At 44.8% G+C, this 21,370-nt stretch overlaps 1 protein-coding gene across 1 annotated transcript in view; it reads left to right on the plus strand.

The window, feature by feature from the left end:
* The window catches only part of LOC142449269 (cadherin-related family member 3-like), a 93,842-nt gene extending 74,670 nt beyond the window's left edge, over window positions 1-19,172 (plus strand). Inside the window, exons 13-20 of the mRNA XM_075550884.1 lie at window positions 2,525-2,757; window positions 5,656-5,827; window positions 8,583-8,827; window positions 9,809-10,008; window positions 10,733-10,752; window positions 10,858-10,922; window positions 12,428-12,476; window positions 19,015-19,172. Of these exons, the coding sequence (XP_075406999.1) occupies window positions 2,525-2,757; window positions 5,656-5,827; window positions 8,583-8,827; window positions 9,809-10,008; window positions 10,733-10,752; window positions 10,858-10,922; window positions 12,428-12,476; window positions 19,015-19,172 (1,142 nt within the window). The remainder of the gene's footprint in view (window positions 1-2,524; window positions 2,758-5,655; window positions 5,828-8,582; window positions 8,828-9,808; window positions 10,009-10,732; window positions 10,753-10,857; window positions 10,923-12,427; window positions 12,477-19,014) is intronic.
* The last annotated feature ends 2,198 nt before the right edge of the window (window positions 19,173-21,370 follow it).

Consider the following 21,370-nt stretch of genomic DNA (forward strand, 5'->3'; position numbering starts at 1 on the left):
CTGTCCTATCACATTATTATACACATTTTACAGCAATAAGCTTGTTTTGGTTTGAACAATGTGCCAAAAGTTTCCCCCTACTTTTTATCATCCCTGCCTTCAACAAGGTGAATTGACACAGTGCCTGCAGCCACGGGCTCAAACGTAGCAACAGTTGCAGGGCTCTGGTAGCAGAGGTGGCTCTGAGACAGCGCGGACTTGACAGCGCATGACAATAAGGTCTTTCCCACAGAGTAGGGGAGCTCAAGGAAATTAGGAAAAGATTTTTGTTGCTGTTTGCTTTGTTTTTTTTTTTAAAGAAATTTCCATTAGAGCAGACAAATTCTTTTCTCACCACGGAGCGGCAATTTACTTTAAAGGAAGAACACAAAGTTAGAGTCACTCTGGAGCAAACCAGTCCGAAGAGCAAGCGTTCAGGCATTTCACAAACCCGCTGCCCTGGAAGGCTCGTTCCATGCTATGCACATGCGCACAGTGGATTTGATGGCTGAACAAAATTATAACATAATCTATTTAAAATCTTTTTTTCTGTTGGTGTGTGATGAGTAACTCAATCTTCCATTGACATCAAGCCTCTGGTGAGGGGTATGCATAGGGCACACACAATAAAAGCCCTTTATGAGGAATGATTTAAAAGAAAAACACTTGAAAATTATATCACACTGCATTGCAGGTCATAGGGGAAAATGTGTTTCGTTTCTGATCGTTTTTGATGAGGAGGTTTGGCAAACTTACAAAGTTTTATAATTATTCTATTTTAGACTTCAGCTGAAGATGCTCAAGATGGCTTTTCGTTTTATTGGAAGGCTAATTTTACACCTTCAGAATAATATCAGCTTCCCATTATACTTAACCAGGTGTTAAATCTGAAGATGACCCTAGCTCAGTCCAAGCAGGTAGAGATGGCAACTTCACCCTTAATCGATTTATGTGGCGTTCCAGCAGCAGAGACATCTTCCTCCTTGATAATGATGCTCTCCCATAGGCTATTGGTGGGACTGTGGAGTCACAGTCATGGAACATTAGGTTCTTGCTCATTAAAGTAGTTTCTCTGTCCTGGGTGTTGCGAATTATATCCACTACCTGCTTAATAACTGATGAGCCTTGCTCAGGGGAGGCTGCAGATAGAGATCCTAGTGAGGCTGAAGATGGTGGAGACAGAACATGAAATGGCTTCGTTTTAATTGTTTATTCTTGATTTGTTAGTAATCAAGAGTCTTCCACGCATGCACACGTTGGTGTGTCTGGCCATTGTTTGTTAAGATTTTGTTACACAGAGGAGAGATGGTACCAGACCCTAGAGTCTGGTACATTCCAAGTAGAACATTATTTAGGAGTCCACCCACTGGACCAGTTATGTATTACCATAAACCTGCTGGGTCATAACACCTTGAAATAAATTAGAGTAATACAGCCATAGACCTGTATTTAATCCACGAGTTGGCTGGGCGATTGCTCTGATCTCGGCAGGGTTTGCACGGAATTGTGGGAGTTGAGCTGGCATTAGGCTGCTCTCACTTGACTTCGGCTGGAGACATCAGGGTGGTTTAAGTCTCCTCAGCCTCTGCTAGGGCAGGCTGAGTGTGCTTTCAGGGCAAAAGAAAAGGCATAAGATACAAGCCAAACCTCAGTGGTTTCCAGACTTCTGTATCCTTTGCTACCATCCGTTGACCCAACGAGTCAGGTGGGCAAGCTCAGAATTAGAGGAGAGGGCACTACTAGGTTACATGGTAAAGAGTAGGAACACAGAGAAGGGTAAAAAATTTGGGTTATTAGTGCAATCAATCTACCATAGTCATCTGTTTTATAGATGGATTTTGGAGGGTACTAGATTGGAATTATAGTCAAATGAATTTTAAAATATGGGCTGTAGATTCAGCAGACACAGATTTAAATTCCAAATCTTTCAAAACTAGCTCTTTGACCTTTAGCAAGTTACTGAATATTCGTTGACTGTGGTTTCCTTATATGTAAAACGGGGCCAGGGACAGAACATATATAAAAAGCTATTGTATACAAATGATAGTTTCTAGCACTTACTACATACCAGGTATTCTTCTAAGTGCTTTATATTTTTCAAAGTTTTGTGTATGTGTGTGTGTATTCCTCAAACTGCATTCTAAAAATTCTTTATTATGTTTTAGTGAATGTTTACACATAGTATGTCAGCATTCTCTTTTCTTGTATCTTGCTGTTCTATTTCCAGCATTCCAGCTTCCCTGCCCCTTTCTCTTCTTTGCTTTAGAGTAGTTGTTCCCAAAGAGTAGTTTCAGTTCCAGGTTTAGAGAGTCTCTCAGAGCAATCATCTCAGGCCGATCTCTAGGCTCAACGGCTCCAGTAAGTCTGGATTCATTTCTCCCCAAAAATTTGAACTCTGTTATCATTTTGCCCCATTCTGTCAGAGTTCATGTAGTGTGACCCTGATCGGCAGTCCAGCTGAACATCATCCAGTTCTTCTTGTGACATGTTAAGCTTTTATAAGAGTGGCCAAACACAAATGAGCGTTATAAAATGTTATTGGCAGCTTACTATAAAGTTGGCCGAGTGACAGCTATCGATGAAGATCATCCACCAAACTGTGTGACTTACCAGATAACCAATGGGGACGTCCAGGTTATACAACGGTTTTGGATTCACCCTTTCACTGGGATGATTGAACTCACCACACAGCCTGACTATGAGTCTGTAAAGCAATATAACCTGACCGTGGAAGCAGTGGATTGTGACCGGTTTCAGCCCCACACAGCGGTGACTGTGGTAAGTAGAGAGCCCACATTTATTTATATATGTACTAGGATTATTGTGGGCATTGAACTGGTTCTGATTCATAGCAACCTTATAGGACAAAGTATAACTATCCCATGGGTTTTCTTTCTGAGAGTGGATTGTCAAGCTTTGCCGAGTCTCTAGTGAGTTCGAACCAGGGCATGCTCTCTGTAACAAACTCAGAAATCTAGGTGCACCAAGGTGAACTCTTTTGGCACCGAAGTGGGAGAAAGTGTGGAACATTATTTTTAGAAACATCAAAGGACTCACGCAGGACATCAGTGAGTTAAACCTTGCTGTACTGACGATCTGGTGTGCTATTAATGAGTCAACATTTTCGTCCTTGGGGAAGAGACAGAAGCAGAGTTGGAGAATGTTCAGATTCCCATCTGGTCTGATGATTCAGCATGCATATCCTCCTATGGTACAGAGTCCCCTGGCTTGACACCGTGATTAGTTTCCTAAAGCGTGTGGCATTGCGCAGAAGACTGCAGGTCTATTCACATCAATAGCTCAACAGGCTCTCACAGGCAGTGAGTTATCGGTGTAAAGACAGGGGTAGGGCACTTGGCTGTCTCGGGAAGATAGCTGTGAAAGTGATCTTAAAACCTGTGCCAGACTTGCCTACAGACACCTACAAACTTCAGATTTTTCCAAGCTAACCCAGCCCCCCCAAAAACAAAAAAACAGAGGTAGCAGGATTAAGTTTAGCACCTTCTTGTTATCAGGTTTCCAATGCATCATCAAATCAATGAGTCTGGTTTTAAAATATATCCCGAATCCTTCCACTTCCTGCTCCTCCATGGCTCCCACCTGGATGCCAGGAGCATCTCATCCTTACCTGGTCTGGTGAAGCTACCTCCTACCTAGAATCCTGTTGCCTTTTTGTGCCACTTTCAGTCTACTCTTCCCATAATAGCCCAAGTGAACTTTTAAAAAGACAACTTGTTCTTTTCTTAAAGTTCTCCAGTGGCTTCCCATCACGCTTAACATAGCCCCTGGTGTCCTTTCCAAGGTCAATAGTGCCCCAAATGGCCTGGCCCTGGTGACCTCTTTGTCTTCAACTTCTGAGTCTCTCTTATGCCAATGCAGCCACGCCAGCCTCTTGCTGTTTGGACCACACATCAAGAGTGTTTACACCTCAGGATTTTTGCATCAGACTCTAAGAATGCTTGACTTCCAGACAGCCACATGGCTCGCGTTCTCACTTCTATCTTATCTCTGTCCAAATGAAATCTGTTCACAGCGATTTTTTTTCCCCATTCTGTGTGGTGGGGAAGACTTGAAGTAACCCATATGTTCATCAGAAGGAAAACGATGAAGTAGGTGCATGCTCTGAAATACTAGGAATCAGGAAGAAATGAGGGGATGAGCTATAAAAACAGCAACATGGAAAGTTCAGGGCAAAAGCTGCCTGTGAGAAGAGTGGGGGATGGGAAAATCTGTAACACACTATTGATCATACTGCAAATTAAAATCATGTGATTACACACTACACATTCCATGAGGATGCATAAATATGTGCTCTTAGAATACATATCAGGAGGACTGGTGGGAGGATCCTTATTTGCATTAGGATGTGATTCAGGATGACTGGAGGGGCAGGCACGTGGGTCAAAAACAGGAAGGTCTTGTCCGAACACCCTTCCCAATTAACATAATCTCATCACCCATTCGATACCCTTTTCACCTTCAGAGCGCCAACGTGACATTGCTCCATATAGTTATTTGCTAGTATGTTTATTGCTTTGTTTCTCTTGTTAGAATATAAATTACATTAGAGCAGGACTTTTGTTTGGGTCTAGAACAGTGCTTGACACTCAGTAAGTATTCAATAAATCTGCTCTTAGCAGACAATTTTGTCTTTCTAACAATCCTAGAAAAATCTGCATGAAGATTTCCTTCCTAAAGGCAAGGAAAGCAAAGTGAAGTCACGTGCACCAAATAGAAGTGCCGGGAAGTAGCAGGCCCAGGCTTTTAATAAATACTTCTGCTTCCGAGTCCAGTGATGTCTCCATTCTATTGCAGACATCCCTCTAAAACCCACTTGCTTATCAAATAAAAACATCTCCCGTATTAATGCACAGCTAAATTCAGTTCATGGAAACAACATTAAGGAAAGCAGTTAAATTCCACAAGAAGGTAGCTGAGTTGTGGAAACATCTCATGAAGCATGAAAAAAAATAAAAAGATAATCCCTCCAAGCACCAGCCCACCAGGGATTTTCCTGGGGAGGTTGTTGAGAAAGTCATTACTCATCTAAGAGGTGGGCAGATAACTTTTTGAGGCAGACTGGCACTACATCACTGACATTTTAAAATCCTTGATATTTTGGTCTCCTTCCGTGTAAATCACCAGAGTTTCCTGGTGGACGGCATTTTAATTATGGAAAGATTGCTATCAGCTCCTAATGAAGGTCAACGCACACTCTGAAGTAATCAGATTGTTATTCAAAAGTCTACTGTGTTTGGAAGACGACTGCAGGACAGGTTAAGAAAGAGGACACAAACTCAAGCTATGTTTGTCGGCATGCATTGCTATTGCGAGGCTTCAAGGGATTGCAATTGTTGGAGGCATTGCTCTACTGCTTGCTTTTCCTATCAGTCAGGTAACTTGTGAGCTTGCCACAGGCTCGTCCACTAAGCCTGGAACTCTCCCTAATGGCCACACCGAATGTCACAGTTGGACCAGGGATCAAAAGGCAGCCGACTAGGTGATTGACAGCCAGAACCCAAATATGCAGGCACAGTTCTTCAAATTCAGCCTTCTCGACTTTCTATGGAATAATTGCGCATGATCTGTCTTTGCCCAGATGCTTATTTCTGATTTTTGTGTATAAATAGTCACATGTCATTGATGTGAGGGTTCTGTCTCCCTCACTGCTGACAGGTCACCGTTGACATCGAAGATGAGAATGATGAAGCACCTGTCTGCACACCCCGTCTCCATAAGGCCGTCATTTCTGACAATGTTGTTGCGGGGACAAGCATCCATGGTTTCCAGCTACACTGCCACGACAGAGATTCAGAGGATTTTGAAATGCGCTTTGAGATTGTTTCTGGTGAGTGCATTTATTGTGATGTCTTTTGATCATGAACATGTGTCAAGGTGACATTAATTATCCCCTGTTAGATGTGCTTTCACCTTAGACATGACTATGTCCCCAAAGGTCAAGCTAATTCATATTAATAACATTAAGCTTCCCCAGTGTACCCGTCACCTCCACATGCCCAATCTAATTGCTTCTTGGTGGCACTGTGGGTTAGGCTTCAGGCAGCTAACTGCAAAGTTGGCAGCTCAAATGGAAAGATGGGTCTGTTTGCTCTGGTAAAGATTGCCAGCTTGGAGACCCATGCAGGGCCGCCATGAGTCAGAATTGACTTGTGGTCGTCGGCTTGACTTGGTTTGGAAGTGAAGACACCGAAGAGCTGCGTGGTCGAAAGGGCTCACTTACAAGGACCTGCGGCTACTGCCCCACTTTCCCTGCACCAGGAGTCCCCACATGGTACAAACATTTAAGCACTTGACTACGAGCTGACGGGTTGGCATTGGTGGGGAACACCGGGCCCACGGGCTGCATCAGGCTCGGGAAATCAACACCAGCTAATATCACGTGCACCACCAAGCGAAGCCATTTCAGCCATCAAATAAGGGGTGAGTTAATTAAATGTTTGATTGTATGAACCTGGAAGGATGGTAAAGGTATCCAAGTGCCCTTGGCAGAGAAAAGTTCTCCTGCTGGCATTTTGAGCCTCTCTAGTGGCACTGTGGAAGAGAGGTCTATGGTGATCTACTGCTGAACAATCAGCCCTTGAAAACTCTAGGGCAGGCGTGCTCAAACTGCGGCCCGCGGGCCACATGTGGCCCACCGAGGACATTTATCCGGCCCGCCGGGTGGTTTTGCCCCATTTGTTTTTTCACTTCAAAATAGGATAGGTGCAGTGTGCATAGGAATTTGTTCATAGTATTTTAAAAATTATAGTCCGGCCCTCCAACGGGTCTGAGGGACAGTGAACTGGCCCCCTGTTTAAAAAGTTTGAGGACTCTGCAGGGAATCCAGTTCTTCTCTGAGGAGTCGTCAGAGGTCGAGTGAACTCCAGGGAAAATGGCCCTGGCTCCTTCAAAGGATGCTTGTAGTGATTCACCAAGTTGGACATATGTCTTCACTGTATTGTTTCATTTACCCATATCCATATCAGCTTTACCTATAACCAAGGGAAACCATTACCAGAGACCAAGTGCATGTTAGATATAATACTAGACAGCAAGGATTCAGTGTGTACGAGATGCATGTGCTCTTAGATTCACTGACTCCTTGTCTTTTAAACCAGTAGTCACATGGGCCACTGTAAAGTGACAAGCTGGGGTGAGCTGTGGAAGGGAAGACGGCTGGGTATTGGGCGACACTGTGACAAAGAGACTTGTAAAAAATGGGAGTCAGGCCCGCGGCCATGCATCTGAAAGCACAACCAAACAACAGTTGCTCTTGTGTCAGTTCTGACACATGGTGACCCCACGTGCGTGGAACAGAACTGCATTCCATAGGCGAGTCGATGGCCATGACCTTTCGGAAGAGGCTGGCAGGCCTTTCTTCTGAAGTACCTCTGGGAAGTGTGAGGCACCAACTTTTCAGTTTGTAGTCAGGCACTGAACTGCTTGTGTCACCAGGGAGGCAGCCTGGAATAATGGGTGCTTGGAAATTAGTCAACTCATTGATTATTAGTAGACTGGCTCAATAGCCTATTTTAAAAGGAAAGATTAGGTAGGCAGCTTCACGAGGGTAGGAACAATGCATATTTTATTAACAACAGTATCTAGAGCTGTGAAAAGGACCTGGAACTTCCCAGGGGCTCAGCAGGTGTTTGGGGCTGACCAACCCACCCGAGACTGATGCAAAGCAGGATGGAGGTAAGAAGCAGGCTCTCCGGTGTGGAAGACAGCAACAAACCAAGCTCACTGCCGTCGAGTCAATGCTGACTCATAGTGATCCCTGGGGATTGACAAGGCTGTAACTGTTGACAGGTATAGAAAGCCATCTTTCTTCCTTGGAGCTGTTGGTGGTTTCAAACTGCTGACCATGTGGATCATAGCCCAGTGAGTAACCACTGCACCATGCACCACCAGAGCTTCTATGTGGAAGATAGAAGAACGGAAAACAAATGGGCAGACAACTTTGACAAGAGCAAAGCTTGCTGACGGCATACGGGGATCAAACCTCAAATATTTTTTTTCTTAAATTTTTTGTATAAATTATTTTATTGCGGTCTCTTAAAGCTCTTGTAACAATCCATACATCAATTGTACCAAATACATTTGGGCATATGTTAATATCATCATTTCCGAAACATTTTCTTTCTACTTGAGTCCTTGGTATCAGCTCCTCTTTTTTCCCCTACCCTTGATAAATTATAAGTTATTATTATTTTCATATCTTACATCATCTTCTGTCTCCCTTTACCCACATTCTGTTGGTCATTTTCTTTGGGGTGGAAGGAGTTATATGTGGATCATTGCGATTGGTTCCCTCTCTACCTTCCATCCTTCCTTCCCCCCACCCACCTACCATTATTGTTGCTGAGCAAACCCCAGATCTTAATATGAACATTTCTTTCTAACTGAATGAATTTGTTGTTTACTTGATTTCTGCTTTATGATACAGAATGCATAGATGTACAGTAATTCAGAGTACAATAGATATTTTATTGATTTAGCTACCTGCTGCACGCATATATCAATACCAACTTAGAGTATCTAGGGAAAGGTTTGTTATGTGTCTTAAAGTAATTTGAAATTTTTTTGAATTATCATTTTGAAAGGAAACAAGAATCATCATTTTGGATTTGACCCCACTCGAGGCTCGAATACTCCGAGGCTCATTGTGACTCATCCTTTTGCCTTCGAATCGGGGCTTGACTTACAGCGGCAGTACCATCTTGTGGTGCACATCATTGATGACAACCTGAAATCCGGCAAGGCCGCCAAGCCCAGGACAGGCACGGCAATGATAGATATTTATGTGGCGAGGGCCAGCACACCACCACCTCCAACCACCAGTTCTGAAGTAGGTTTGGAAGAATGAGTGTGGAATTTAATTGGAGTCTGTATGTGGAAAGCAGTCTGCTGGAGACTCGAGTTTCATCTCAAAGGGTTACACATGGCAGCACTTTTCACCCACATGCCTTCTGGTTGAGGATCACCCCGTCCTCTGCCAGGCGATGTGTGCGTGTGTGTCTAAATCCGCGTGGCTGATGGAGCACATCGATTTGTAAAAATTGCATATGAAACAGAGAGGAACGCAAAGCAACAGACTCCATCTGAATGACCACAGGATCACTACTCAATCAATTTAATAATTAAAACCCCCTACAAGCTGGTCTGTTTTGTTATCCTTTTTTAATCGCCATGCTATGCATAATGGGTACCCACAATGCACCAGGCACACTCCTAGGTAGCTGATGCTAACCATTTCATTTAACCTGCCTTGCAACACTGTGAAGTCCAGCAGAGGGTTTAGGCTTTGATCATTTAAAACTAAACCTGCGAAGCCCCTGCAAGGTTCCAGAAAGGCTGCTGAGCCACTCCAGGGAAGTCCACTTAGTAGACTTTCCGGTTAGCGTACCGTATCGTCTTCCATCTTTGGAAAACAGGAGTCTTTCTTGGAAACAGCAAGGAGGGTAAATCTCTCCACAGGAATATTTGATTTTCCAGAACGTTCCACTATTTCGGGGTCCATTGTGCGTGGAGTAGATAACAGGCATACAAGCCTCAAAGGACCCCAGATACCATCTAGTTCAACCCCTTGATTTCACAGATGAGAAAGGTGAGTGCAGAGAAGCGAGGGGGTTTGTGCGAGATCTCAGGGCAGTCATTGCTCAGGATTCCAGGCGTCAGACCCCTCTGCTGGCACCTTCTTCTCTATGCAAGGGTCCGCCTCAGTTCTATACTGCTGTTTTATTGTTGTTAGGGACTGTCTACTACGCTTAAGCGACACTTTCTGGAAGCATGAACTAATGCTTTTGTTTGCTTTGAAACGATTCCCCAGCAAAAGCAAGGTCTGACCATTGTGTACACCGCGATCAACACATACAAAGCCAGCGACTGGTACATCCCTTTCATCTTCACGCTCATGGCTGTTTTCTGCGCCGGCCTGGCGGCCTGGGTATCCTTCTTGTTGTGGAGATACAGCAACGTGAAGCAATGCTGTCCAAAGCTGGCCCGGAAAGCCTCCAGGTCCCAAGCCCAGTAAGTGTGTTACTCTAAGCTTCTGGCATGGAGAGTGGAGGCCGACAGGCTGGTCATGCACTGAGGGCTTCTGCCCAAGTATACTTTAGAGCCTTGGGAATCTAAGCTTAGTGGATCCTTTCACCATTGGTTCCACCCCGATGGTTATCTCCAAAACTTTGGAGACTTTTCTTAAAAAAATCAACATGGACTTAGTTGGTGGTTCCACTTTAGACCATCTAAGTGGTTTCTCTGTGAGAATGTTTTAGACGAATACACTGGCGAGGCAAATAAGCAAATGACTCTCTAGCTTATTTTGGTGTAAGCAGTCTGCTGGACAGGTGTTTGCCAAGCCTGTCAGGGACGGGGCTTGACCCCAGGCAGCATCTCCACCCGAAATCTATGTGCAGCTAGGCTGTGGAAACGGATGAAACATGCAGGCACTTTTATTACCATCCCAAATACTTCTCCAGGGTGAAAGACAGGGGCTTCAGAAATAGAGTCGGGTGTGGACTTTCATTAATTAAACAGAGTTTATTTATGGTGGAGAGAGGGAGGGATGCTTAATGAAGACATCATTATTCCTCTTAAAGTATTTCTGTTTCTTTTTGTGAGCGAGACGTGATGGTAGTCATATGTTGACACCCCCCCAAAAAAAAACCCTTGAAATGATTATAGATCTATATTTTTTGTCTTGTGTTAGCATCGTGAAGCTGATATTTTGTCAAATTTTCTTTTCCTACAGAGGACTGAAGTACATTGCAGGTAAGATGCGGCTTGTTAATTGCTGCACGATTATGTTTGGATTGGGTGCGTTTTTAAAAAGACACTCATCAGATACTTGGCTGTTTTCTTCTCTTTTTGAAACAGGAGATCGGCATCAAAAGGAAATGTTTGTCACAGGAAACGGAAAGAAAAAGTTAGAGGTGTTAACTGTAAGTATGCTTTGGTGATCCCTCTGCAACAGAAGAAAGAGGACTATTTCCCCTGGGCTCGCTCACCTGAGTTCCGGGTGTTTGCTTCTGTTGAGTGCCCCATGGTTTACAACACTGGAGCTTCAGCTCCAGCCTCAGAATGGGACGTCCCTTAAAATTTGCCTCAAAAACCATAAGTGTACGCAGCAGAAAGAATGTTGGCAAGCGGAAATCCAAAGTTATCTACCAGTAGTGAAAAATAAATCAAAACAAGCCAACAAAAAACTATACTCGGGAAGAGCCTGTGCATGTAATAGTTCACACCCAGGTCTCCAGCCCTGCAGTGTTTTAGCAGATGGTAAAATCTATACCGGAAAGTGTCTAAACCCTCCTGATGCATTGATTAAGTGATCCTCCAGGAAACATAAATGTGGGCACGATCAAGAAAGGATCCATCTTTTTAGGAAGGAAGACAAAGACAGCACTCAGAAGCTACTCACTCTATTTTTTTAACTGTCTTACATTTAATCAACATTACAAAGTGTTCACTCTGCATGCCACCTCGCAACACCTCGTGGCATGTCCAGCCTGTACCCACCAGCAGGTGGCCAACCCGAGGCACTGAGGCCCATGTGCTTGCCTGACTGGCCCGGTGACCTCTGGAGCTGCTGACCAGGATGCTCTCCGCCCAAGCACAGACCCCGGGCCCTTTCAGAGCCTCCCCTGGGCCCTTTCAGAGCTTTGCTGGAACATGCCTGAGTACAGGGAGGTGGCTGGGCCAGGGCCTCGGAGGCCTGGGCTTGGTGAAGGACATACATGGACAGCAGTCCTGGGCCCGGGTGGTACCACTGTTGCTGTGAGGGATGGGAGGGACAGGGAGGTGGAGGGAGAGAGGGGTGGAGGCCAAGGCTATCACTCTGCTGGGGACACAAAGCCAAGCAGAGCTGACCTTGCAGAAAGTCACTGCAAATGAAGTCCTCCTACTGTTGTCCGGCTGCCAGGCAGTGCTGGGGACCAGGGGCAGCCCCAGGATGACCTGGGGGGAGAGGACGGGAAGGGTGTTCATCTTTCATCACCTACTCCTTTCTAGGTCTGCTGTGTGACAGGACACATGAGACTGCAACCTCAAACATATAGGATGTTTCTATCTGGTTCCTGACTGATACAAGACGATGCTCTCATTCTCCCTGTCCCTCGCCCCCCCCCCCCCCCCACCTATCTGCTTCAGAGAGCCCACATGCTGAGGGGAGCAAGGCTGGACACAGAGATTCAAATATAATAGCACTTGCCTTACAAGATAAGAGAAAGATCTGAGTTTATGGTAGGCGTGGCTAGAGATGATGTGGAGTATGGTGTTGCCAAGAGACAAGAAGGGCAGGAGGTTGTTGGACCATAGAATGCTAGCCCTGCATAGACTAGAGAGAGGAGTAAGTTCTGTTGAGTCATCTGCAACAACCCTTCAGCACATGTCAAAGTTAATTTTATGCAACATCACTTTTTTACTTACATTCTCTACTTCTTCAAAGGAAACCATCGTGTATGAGACGGTGTTTGATGGAGAAGCCATTGATCCAGGTATGGGGCTTAAGTATCTTTTCCGCTAAGCCCACTTTGCCTATTTGGATGCTTAACACTATGAATGAATTTCGTATGTGTTATGCTTTACATAACAAGGCCCGAGCCTTAGGCAAATCTTCAAGGTTCAGGCGGGAAAATCAAACGAATAGAAGGGACCAGGTAAAATAGTAAATCCAATCATCGATGAAACCAGATGCTTGGGGTTCCCTAGGAAGTGGCAGAGACGGGAGTATGCTGTAGGGAGAGTACCTACTTTCGAGGGAATTCCGACTCCCAGCCATCCTATAGGAGAGGATAACTGCCCCTGGGGGTTTCCAAGACTGCGCCTCCTTACAGGAGTAGAAAGCCTGTTTCTTTCCTGCGGAGCAACGGGTGGCTTTGGACTGCTGACCTTTCTGTTAGCAGCCTAGCTGATGCACAATGAAAGGGATAGTTCTGACCTAGTTCCAGCAATCATTACTGCATGGCAGTAAGACCTGATCTTGCTACAATTGTGATGCCTCGAAGCGGGGGTCACAAGCATTGCATAAAATCTGCCCATTTTATGTGTAGACTTCTAATTACATGAAATCAAACTTTGCTGTAGACATCAAATACCACCCCCCCGCCCCGACCAGTTACCTGTTGTATAACCTAATGCCCAAGAAACATTGGCACAAGAAACATTTAATTGCAGGAATCTGTGCAGGTCTGACCGTGGAGATTCATTTGATTTCTGTGGTGTAATTATAGCATTCGAGTGGTAAGTGGACTCACCTGGTCAGCCCAGGTGCGTCATCACTCACACACCTGGCAGCTTGGTAAGGGCAGCTGCCATGGGTCATGCGCGGTCCCCCTTTCTCCCATGTAACCTCACGGCCTCTTCATGTAGTCTCTCCAACAGGCATAGTCAGACACTTTATATGGTAGTTCAAGGTTTCCAGAGAGGTCTCCAAGACATATGAATAGACTGTGGGTATCTCTTGAGCCCCCACCCCCTGGAAGGAGCATCACTTCTTCCACGTTCTGTGTTGGTCATTGCAGTTACAGTGTCGACCCAGGTTTAAAAAGCGCAGTACAGATCCCAGCTTTCAAAGGCAGAGAGTCAATTTGTGGTCATTTTCCACATTGTCATAGACTGGATGGTCATGGATTTTCAGTCCCAGGCCTAAAGCTTTGTATATTCTAAATCCGGAGTTGCATAACACAGTAGAACTCCATTTTATAAAACATTCCGCAAGCATTTCTTCTTCCCAAGCCTTTCTTCTCTAAAGGAAGCAGCAGGAACAGGAAGCTGTGAGAGGTGTTGTATCAAACCCTGATGTCGAGTTAGAAGACTTGAGTTTCAATGGTGAAACAAGTATTAGCTCTTTCTGTGAACTTGGACAAAGCTCCTAACATCCTCGAACCTCTTTTCCCCTCGCTGCAAAGCAGGCCCAGCATTGTGTGCTTTGTCTGTTTCTTGGGGTGGTTGTGAGGTTTACACCTGAATGTAGCAATGTTTTGTAAAGGGCTGTTTAATGTGGAGTACTGGGCACAAAAGACACACGGGCTCTATCATAGTTCATGGTGCTTCCCTGAGAGTTAATCCTGGACGAGTGTGAGTGACTTGGTAGGAATGTATTGATATTTTCTCTTTTTTTTTTAATTTTAACAATTTATTAGGGGCTCATACAATTCTTATCTCAGTTCATACATATACATACATCAATTGTATAAAGCACATTTGTACAGTCCCTGCCCTAATCATTTTTTTCTCCTCTTTTCTTTTTTTACATTTTATTAGGGACCCATACAACTCTTATCACCATCCATACATATACATACATCAATTGTATAAAGCACATCCATACATTCCCTGCCCCAATCATTCTCAAAGCATTTGCTCTCCACTTAAGCCCCTTGCATCAGGTCCTCTTTTTTTTCCCCTCCCTCCCCTTTCCCCCCTCCCTCATGTGCCCTTGGTAATTTATACCTCGTTATTTTGTCATATCTTGCCCTATCCGGAGTCTCCCTTCCCCCCTTCTCTGCTGTCCTTCTCCCAGGGAAGAGGTCACATGTGGATCCTTGTAATCAGTTCCCCCCTTCCAACCCACTCACCCTCCACTCTCCCAGCATCGCCCCTCACACCCTTGGTCCTGAAGGTATCATCCACCCTGGATTCCCTGTACCTCCAGCCCTCATATGTACCAGTGTACAGCCTCTGCCCTATCCAGTCCTGCAAGGTAGAATTCGGATCATGGTAGTTGGGGGGAGGAAGCATCCAGGATCTGGGGGAAAGCTGTGTTCTTCATTGGTACTACCTCGCACCCTAATTAACCCCTCTCCTCTCCTAAATGTATTGATATTTTCTTATTGACTACTAAGCCCTCCCCAAAGGAACTCTCTCAAAAATATTTCACTAGATTAAGATCATGCTACGTATACTGGATCGGATCAGCACTAACTAGCTAGTACCTCCCCAGGAGGCCCAGGAGTGGCCGGGTGGTGCAATCAGCCCACTTGGCTACTAAGTGAAAGGTTGGAGGGAAAGCCCACCCAGAGGCACCTCAGAAGAGAGTCCTGGCGATCTATTTATGACAAACTTCCATGGAAACCCCTAAGGCGCACAGTTCTGTTTTGACACATCTCTGGGGGGTCTTCACGTGTAGAACGGAATGCGAGGCAAAGAAAACTTAGGGCAAGTTCTCTGTTTGTTATCAGTTCAATGTCCAGAAACTGTTAAAAAATGAGGAGCCGATGCCAAGGGCTCAAGTAGAAAGTGTACAAATGCGCTTGACCTACAATGGATGTCTGTATGGATTGTGATCAGAGCTGTATGAGCCCCCAATAAAATGCTAAGAAAAACAAACTTAAGGAAACATTGGCCGAATGCTTAACCATGCCTAAAACCCTTTGCCCCATCGAATCCTCACAGCTACCCTAGGATGGAAGTGACCATTCACTGTCCCTGTTTGATGGACATCGAAACAGCTCAGAGGGCTGATGGCCTGCGTTTGGAGCCCCACGGCGTCTTTCTTTCCCCCCCAAGGGAAGGGAGGGAATCAGATGGCGGGGCTTTCAGAATATAGATGGAATGCTATACGTGGTAGCCCAGGAGGAAGTGTTTTGAGCATAAGCCTGGTGTGCACCTTGCCCGTGTCTGTACTGGGCAGGCTACTTTGTCCCGAATGTCTTCGTGAAAAACATCACCTCGTATCTTCTTCAACAGGCATCCAGGCTCTTCGCCTGGCTCACTTTTTCACTTTAGAATTATTATTGGAAATTGCAAATTCTTGCACACCACTTCTTATTTCCCTTAAACATGTTTTAAAATATGTCTCTAATGACTACTTACTTAAGGCTTAGCACGTGCCAGGCTTGTTCTAAACCCTTTATAGTTACTGACCAATACTTTGTGATAGCAGCACTCCATGAACAGTAGTATTCCTTGACGTGTTCCTGCTTGATTATGAAGCTGAAGACTTATGACAAGATGTTTGAGGGCATTTCTAACATCTAAGCGTAGTAAACATCTATTGAATTTTAAATCTAGTCAAAACACTCTCACATGGATGGTGAATTTTCACAAATATTTACGAGATAGGCTCTGTTATTATGACTCTCATTTTATAAATGAGGAAACAAGTGGCATAGAGAGACAAGTACCTGGGCCAGAATCAAAGGGTCATGGCAAGAGAGGGCCAGCGGTAGAGGCCAAAGAGCCTGGCACTGGACCCCGTGACCCCAAATCTGTTGAGGACTTCTTCCCTCAGTGATCTGGTTTAACCAACGCATCAACAAAGGCGGCTCCCTGGGTTCCTTTACACAAAGGGAAAAAAGTGTACACAGTGGAATAAAGGCAATCAGAATCCCAAACCACTTGCTACAAGTTGGTCGAGGTGCAGGGTGCCTCCCCGTGTGTTGGTCGAACTGTGGGCCTAGGGTCTACAGTGGCTCCCTTCCAGAATGAGAGCTCTAGCCCTTCCAAGGCACACAGTGGACCCGCGCCTCCTCCCTTCCCACCAGCAGCTCACCGTAACTGTTGCGCTCCCCCCCGCAGGAATTCCATCCAATAGTCCCAATGATCGTGTTCTGCTCATTCTGATGCTGCATTGCTGAACGCCGGCCACTTTTGGTCTCCTCCGGACTGAGGACCCAGTTGTCATGGACTGATGTGTGTTCAGTTCCCACATATTTTATCGATTGGTGGTATAGATTCTTTTTCCTCTCTCTTCTTTTTAATAAATCATTCTATTGGGGGCTTTTACAACAATCCATACATCAATTGGATCAAGCACATTTGTACATATGTTGCCATCATTTTCAAAACATTTGCTTTCTACTTGACCCCTTGGTCTCAGCTCCTCTTCTCCCCAACCCTCCACCATGCTCCCACCCTTGTGAGCCCTTGATGAATCATATCTTATACCATCTGCTGTCTTTTTTCACTCATGTTTCTATTGTTCATTTCCCTCTGGGAATACATTGATCATCATCATCTGTTCCCTCCTTCTCCTCCAACCTTTTCCTACCCTCATGGTATTGCTGCCCCCATTACTGTTCCTGAAGGGTTTATCTGTCCTGGATTCCGTGTGTCAAGAGCTTTTATCTATACTATCGTGCATGCTCTGGTCTAGCTGGATTTGTAAGGTAGAGCTGGGGTCATGATAGGGGGGGTGGTAGGAGGAGCATTAAAAATCTAGAGGAATGTTGTGTTTTGTCAGTGCTATACTGCACCCTGGCTGGCTCCTCCCTTCCTTATGAGCCTTCTGGGAGGGGAAGGCCAATTGTCTACAGATGGGCTTTTGGTCTCCACTTCTCTCCTCATTCACATTGATAAGATTGTTTGTTTTTGGTTTTCCGATGCCTGATACCTGATTCCATCGACACCTCGTCATCTGCATAGACTGGTGTGCTTCTCCCATGTGGGCTTTGTTACTTCCCTGCTACACGGCTGCTTGTTTAACTTCAAGTCTTTAAGATCCCGGATAAAATATCTTTTAAGAGCAGGGCACCATCAGCTTTCTTCATCACATTTGCTTATGCACCCATTTTTCTTCCAGCGATCATGTTGGGATGGTGGGCATCACAGATTGACAGGTTATTATAAGAAAGCATTCTTGCATTGAGGGAAGACTTGAGTAGAGGCTCAATATCCGTCTGCAGTGGTATAGATTGAGGCGGGGGGGTGGTTGGAGGGATGGAGAGTGGACCAACAGAGAGGTTCTTTGTCCACCTCAGCAAATTGACCCTGTCAGAAGAATTATTTTTCAATTAATGGATTTTTGAGAGCTGACTAAGCATATTGACATTTCATATTACACCTAAAGAAAAGAAATAATGTAAAATAAAAGAACTAAGTTTGGCTATATAGGTGTTGGGATCTACCATCATTATTCAAATGCTTTTGGAATCCAGAGGATGCTGCATATGGTAATCATGTATTCATGAAGGCTCATTACAGTAAAATTTTACTAATTACAGTCAAAGAGGACATGCTCCCCAATCTCAGCAATCTAGTTGATTCAGAGCTTTGGAACTTGCCTCCCAGAATTCAAACCTAGGCCTGGCACTTACAAACAGTGTGACCTCAGCAAGCTATTAGCACCTCTGGGCCTCAGTTTCCTCATTGGGAAGACGGGGCTAATAAATGTACCTGCCTCATTCGAGTGTTGAGTGGATTAAATGAATTAAGATAGGCAGAGTCTGGCATATAGGAAATACTAGAGGAATCAGCTATTATTATCATATTACTCCTCTTCATTATCAATTACATCTTAATCACCTAAGAAACAACAATGGGTTGACATCCTTTTATATTTCAAGTCCCATTTACCCTAAGTATATATCTTTTACTCTTGTGTAACTCTTTTGTTTCACTGTTTCCAAGGAGGGTGGGCTGATTTACCCTCAGACACCATGGAGGAAGAGGAGGCTTTCTGCTCCCAGAGGGAGTTGCTCCCTCAGAGCCAGGAGGCAGTTCGCCTCCGCCCTATAGGACTCCAACTCGATAGCAGTGAGGTGTTTTCTTAAATACAGATACATCATCACACGGTCACCTCTGTAGCCACCACTTCTCACCACCATCACAGACAAGACATCAACTGTTCCCTCACCATCAAATCATCCCTGATGCTAAAGGGGCAATGAAACACATTAAAATGTAACCCAATATCTTAACGTAGGATCATTTCAATATCTAACCGGTACAGAAAATGAATGAGGTAATTTTCAGCCTATCTTTGAAATCTGATGGCATTGTACAGAACAGCGTACCTTAGTTCAGATCAGCCACATGGCAAGTACTCAGACACCATGGCTGGCTTGTGGGCCCTGTGTTTGAACAGCACTGCTGTGCATTTGACCCTTTCCTCCCTGCATAACGAAAGCGAAATCGCATGCTGCTTCAGGGTTTGCCTCTCGTTTCCCCTTGGGTCACAGAGCAAGACAACAAGTAACTCGTCTGTGTACTAAGAATATAGCCGATGCTCAATAAATATTTGCGGGTCAAAGGCACGCTTGGCAAGTTCCTCGTGATTCACCTTCTCAGTGTTTCGTCTTCTCTTCCCCACAGTCTCTGGGAATGTGTATCAGTATAACAGCAGAACGGGAGCAAGGAAGTGGAAGAAGGCCCCCAGGCCCCAGGAGGAGGACTTGGAAAACATGTACTCCCTCCCAGTGACCCAGCACGCCGGGGAGTCCACCTCCTCCAACACCCCTGTGCAAGGATAGCATTGCAAGGTCTCCGGGACGTTGCTTTTCTGTGAATGCACCTGCCGCGGGTAATTCCCACCTGGCTCTCCAAAGTTAAATCTAGACCCCAGGTCAGCTGCTTTGACTGTGACTGACTTGTAATCTTCCAGCTCAGGGTATCTGGGTGGGGGCAACAGGGAGTGCTCAGATTTGATTCTCTGACCAAGTTTTGCTAAAAACAAGTGCTTAAAATTGATTGAATTAATTCATGATTGTTTAATTTTGCCCAATAGCGTTATTTGGCCCTTGAGGCTTACACACTGGTGGTGTCGTTGGGTTGCTTGCTAACTTCTAGATTGGTGGTTCAAACCTACCAGCAGCTCCAAGGGAGAAGGATGGGGTTGTCTACTCCTGTAATGTTCTTCAGCCTTGGAAAGTCCCATAGAGGGCTGCTATGAGCTGGTTTTGAGCATATAGCTCTACTAGATGCCTGGAAGAGAGTGAGGTCTCCATATGTATTTGTTGAATAAGTGACTGGAACAAATAAATTGCCTTTGATTCAAATTCTTACTGCCTCTTTACTCATAAAAGAAAAATGGGAATTATCTTTTGAAAAGAACTCCATTTGTTTGTTTGTCTCTGGTAGTCATAAAAAATGCAGGATTTCCACCCCCAGGATTTTTAAAAGCACAATCGATCTTTGCTTTTAATTTTCTTTTTATAGCCCTACAGAGAAGGGCCATCTAAAACCTTTACTTGTTACTGGCCTGCCAAGGGAATATTGGAATCAACCTTTGAGAGCTGTGTATGAGTTTTAGAACACACGGGCCTCTTGCATCATGTCCTTGTAGGGGACCAAAAGGGCTGTTGATGACAGAGGCTAAGCCTACCATTAACACAACATGGAGTTCAGCTTGGGGCTCATATTTTTTACTAAGGATATTTTGCAACCGAAGACAAACTGTGAGCAATGAACTAGCAATTGAATCTGAGGCCATTCCAGATTTGAATGATAGAAAAGCCTTGATATCCATCGGCTGCTGAATGTGTTCATGTAGAGAATTCCCTTTCAGCTCATGGACACTGGGTCTCTCCACAAGCCGGAGCACCTGATAGGAAAGAGGGTCATTTTCGATTTGTGGTCAGTGTGGCTGAGTTGGGAGACTTTATGGCCAGGAGGACATCGTTGGTTGGAGTCTGTGTTATTAGGATACTCCACTGTATTATATCTTATTACTATATTACCAATGCCTGCCCATTTTTATCTTATGCTTTTGTTGTGAGAAACAGCACAAAACACGTGACATGTGAAACCAGCATTAAGCACCGGCACATGTGAAAAGACATAAGTAATATAAAAATTTCCATTTAACCATTACGAAGTGTGCATGTCGGTGACATGAATTATATTTCCCATGCTGTACAACCACCACCAAGGTTAATTTCCAAAAGTGTTTTGGTCACACCCTTTAATTGAAATTCACTATAACGAATCTCTATCGCTCCGGCCTCACACACTCTCTGACCAGACTGGCTGCCATAGAGTTAATGAGAGGACAGTACGGAACTGCCTTGGTGGGTTTCTGCGACTGAATCTCTTTGTGGGAGCAGAAAGCCTCACCGGCAAACACTCGCCCCCTTGCATTTGTCTTCGCCGGATTATTTCCAATAAATGGCACCATACAGTAGTCCTTCCACCCCCTCCTTTTAAATCACTTTATTGGGGACTTGTACAACTCCTATCACAATCCATTCATCCATCCATTGTGTTAATCACATTTATACATTTGTTGCCATCATCATTCTCAAAATATTTTCTTTCTACTTGAGCCCTTGGTATCAGCTCCTCGTTTTTTCCCTCCCTCCCTCACGAACCCTTGATAATTTAAAAAGTATTATTGTACTAGTCTGGTACTTTGGAGAAACAAGTCCACAGAAACTCATGTATAAGGAGAGTTTTATATAAAGGTTATGTGCGCATCAAGAAAACATCCAAACCCAGTGCTTCCCAAGCCCACAAGTCCAACATTAACCCATTTGTCCAACAGCAATCCTCAAAGTCCTCCTCCATCTCACAAAACAGACACAATGATGCTGACTGCAGGAGGAAAGCCAAGTCAGTGAGTGTGAAAGCATCTCACCGCTTGCAGGGGTCTCCACATGGCTGCTCCAGCACCCAGGGCTGCTTTGAGGTAGGTCCATGTGACTTCTCCTCAGGGATGTCTTACAGGAAGTGA

This window comes from Tenrec ecaudatus, chromosome 5 (assembly GCF_050624435.1).
Source record: "Tenrec ecaudatus isolate mTenEca1 chromosome 5, mTenEca1.hap1, whole genome shotgun sequence".
Lineage (NCBI taxonomy): Eukaryota > Metazoa > Chordata > Mammalia > Afrosoricida > Tenrecidae > Tenrec > Tenrec ecaudatus.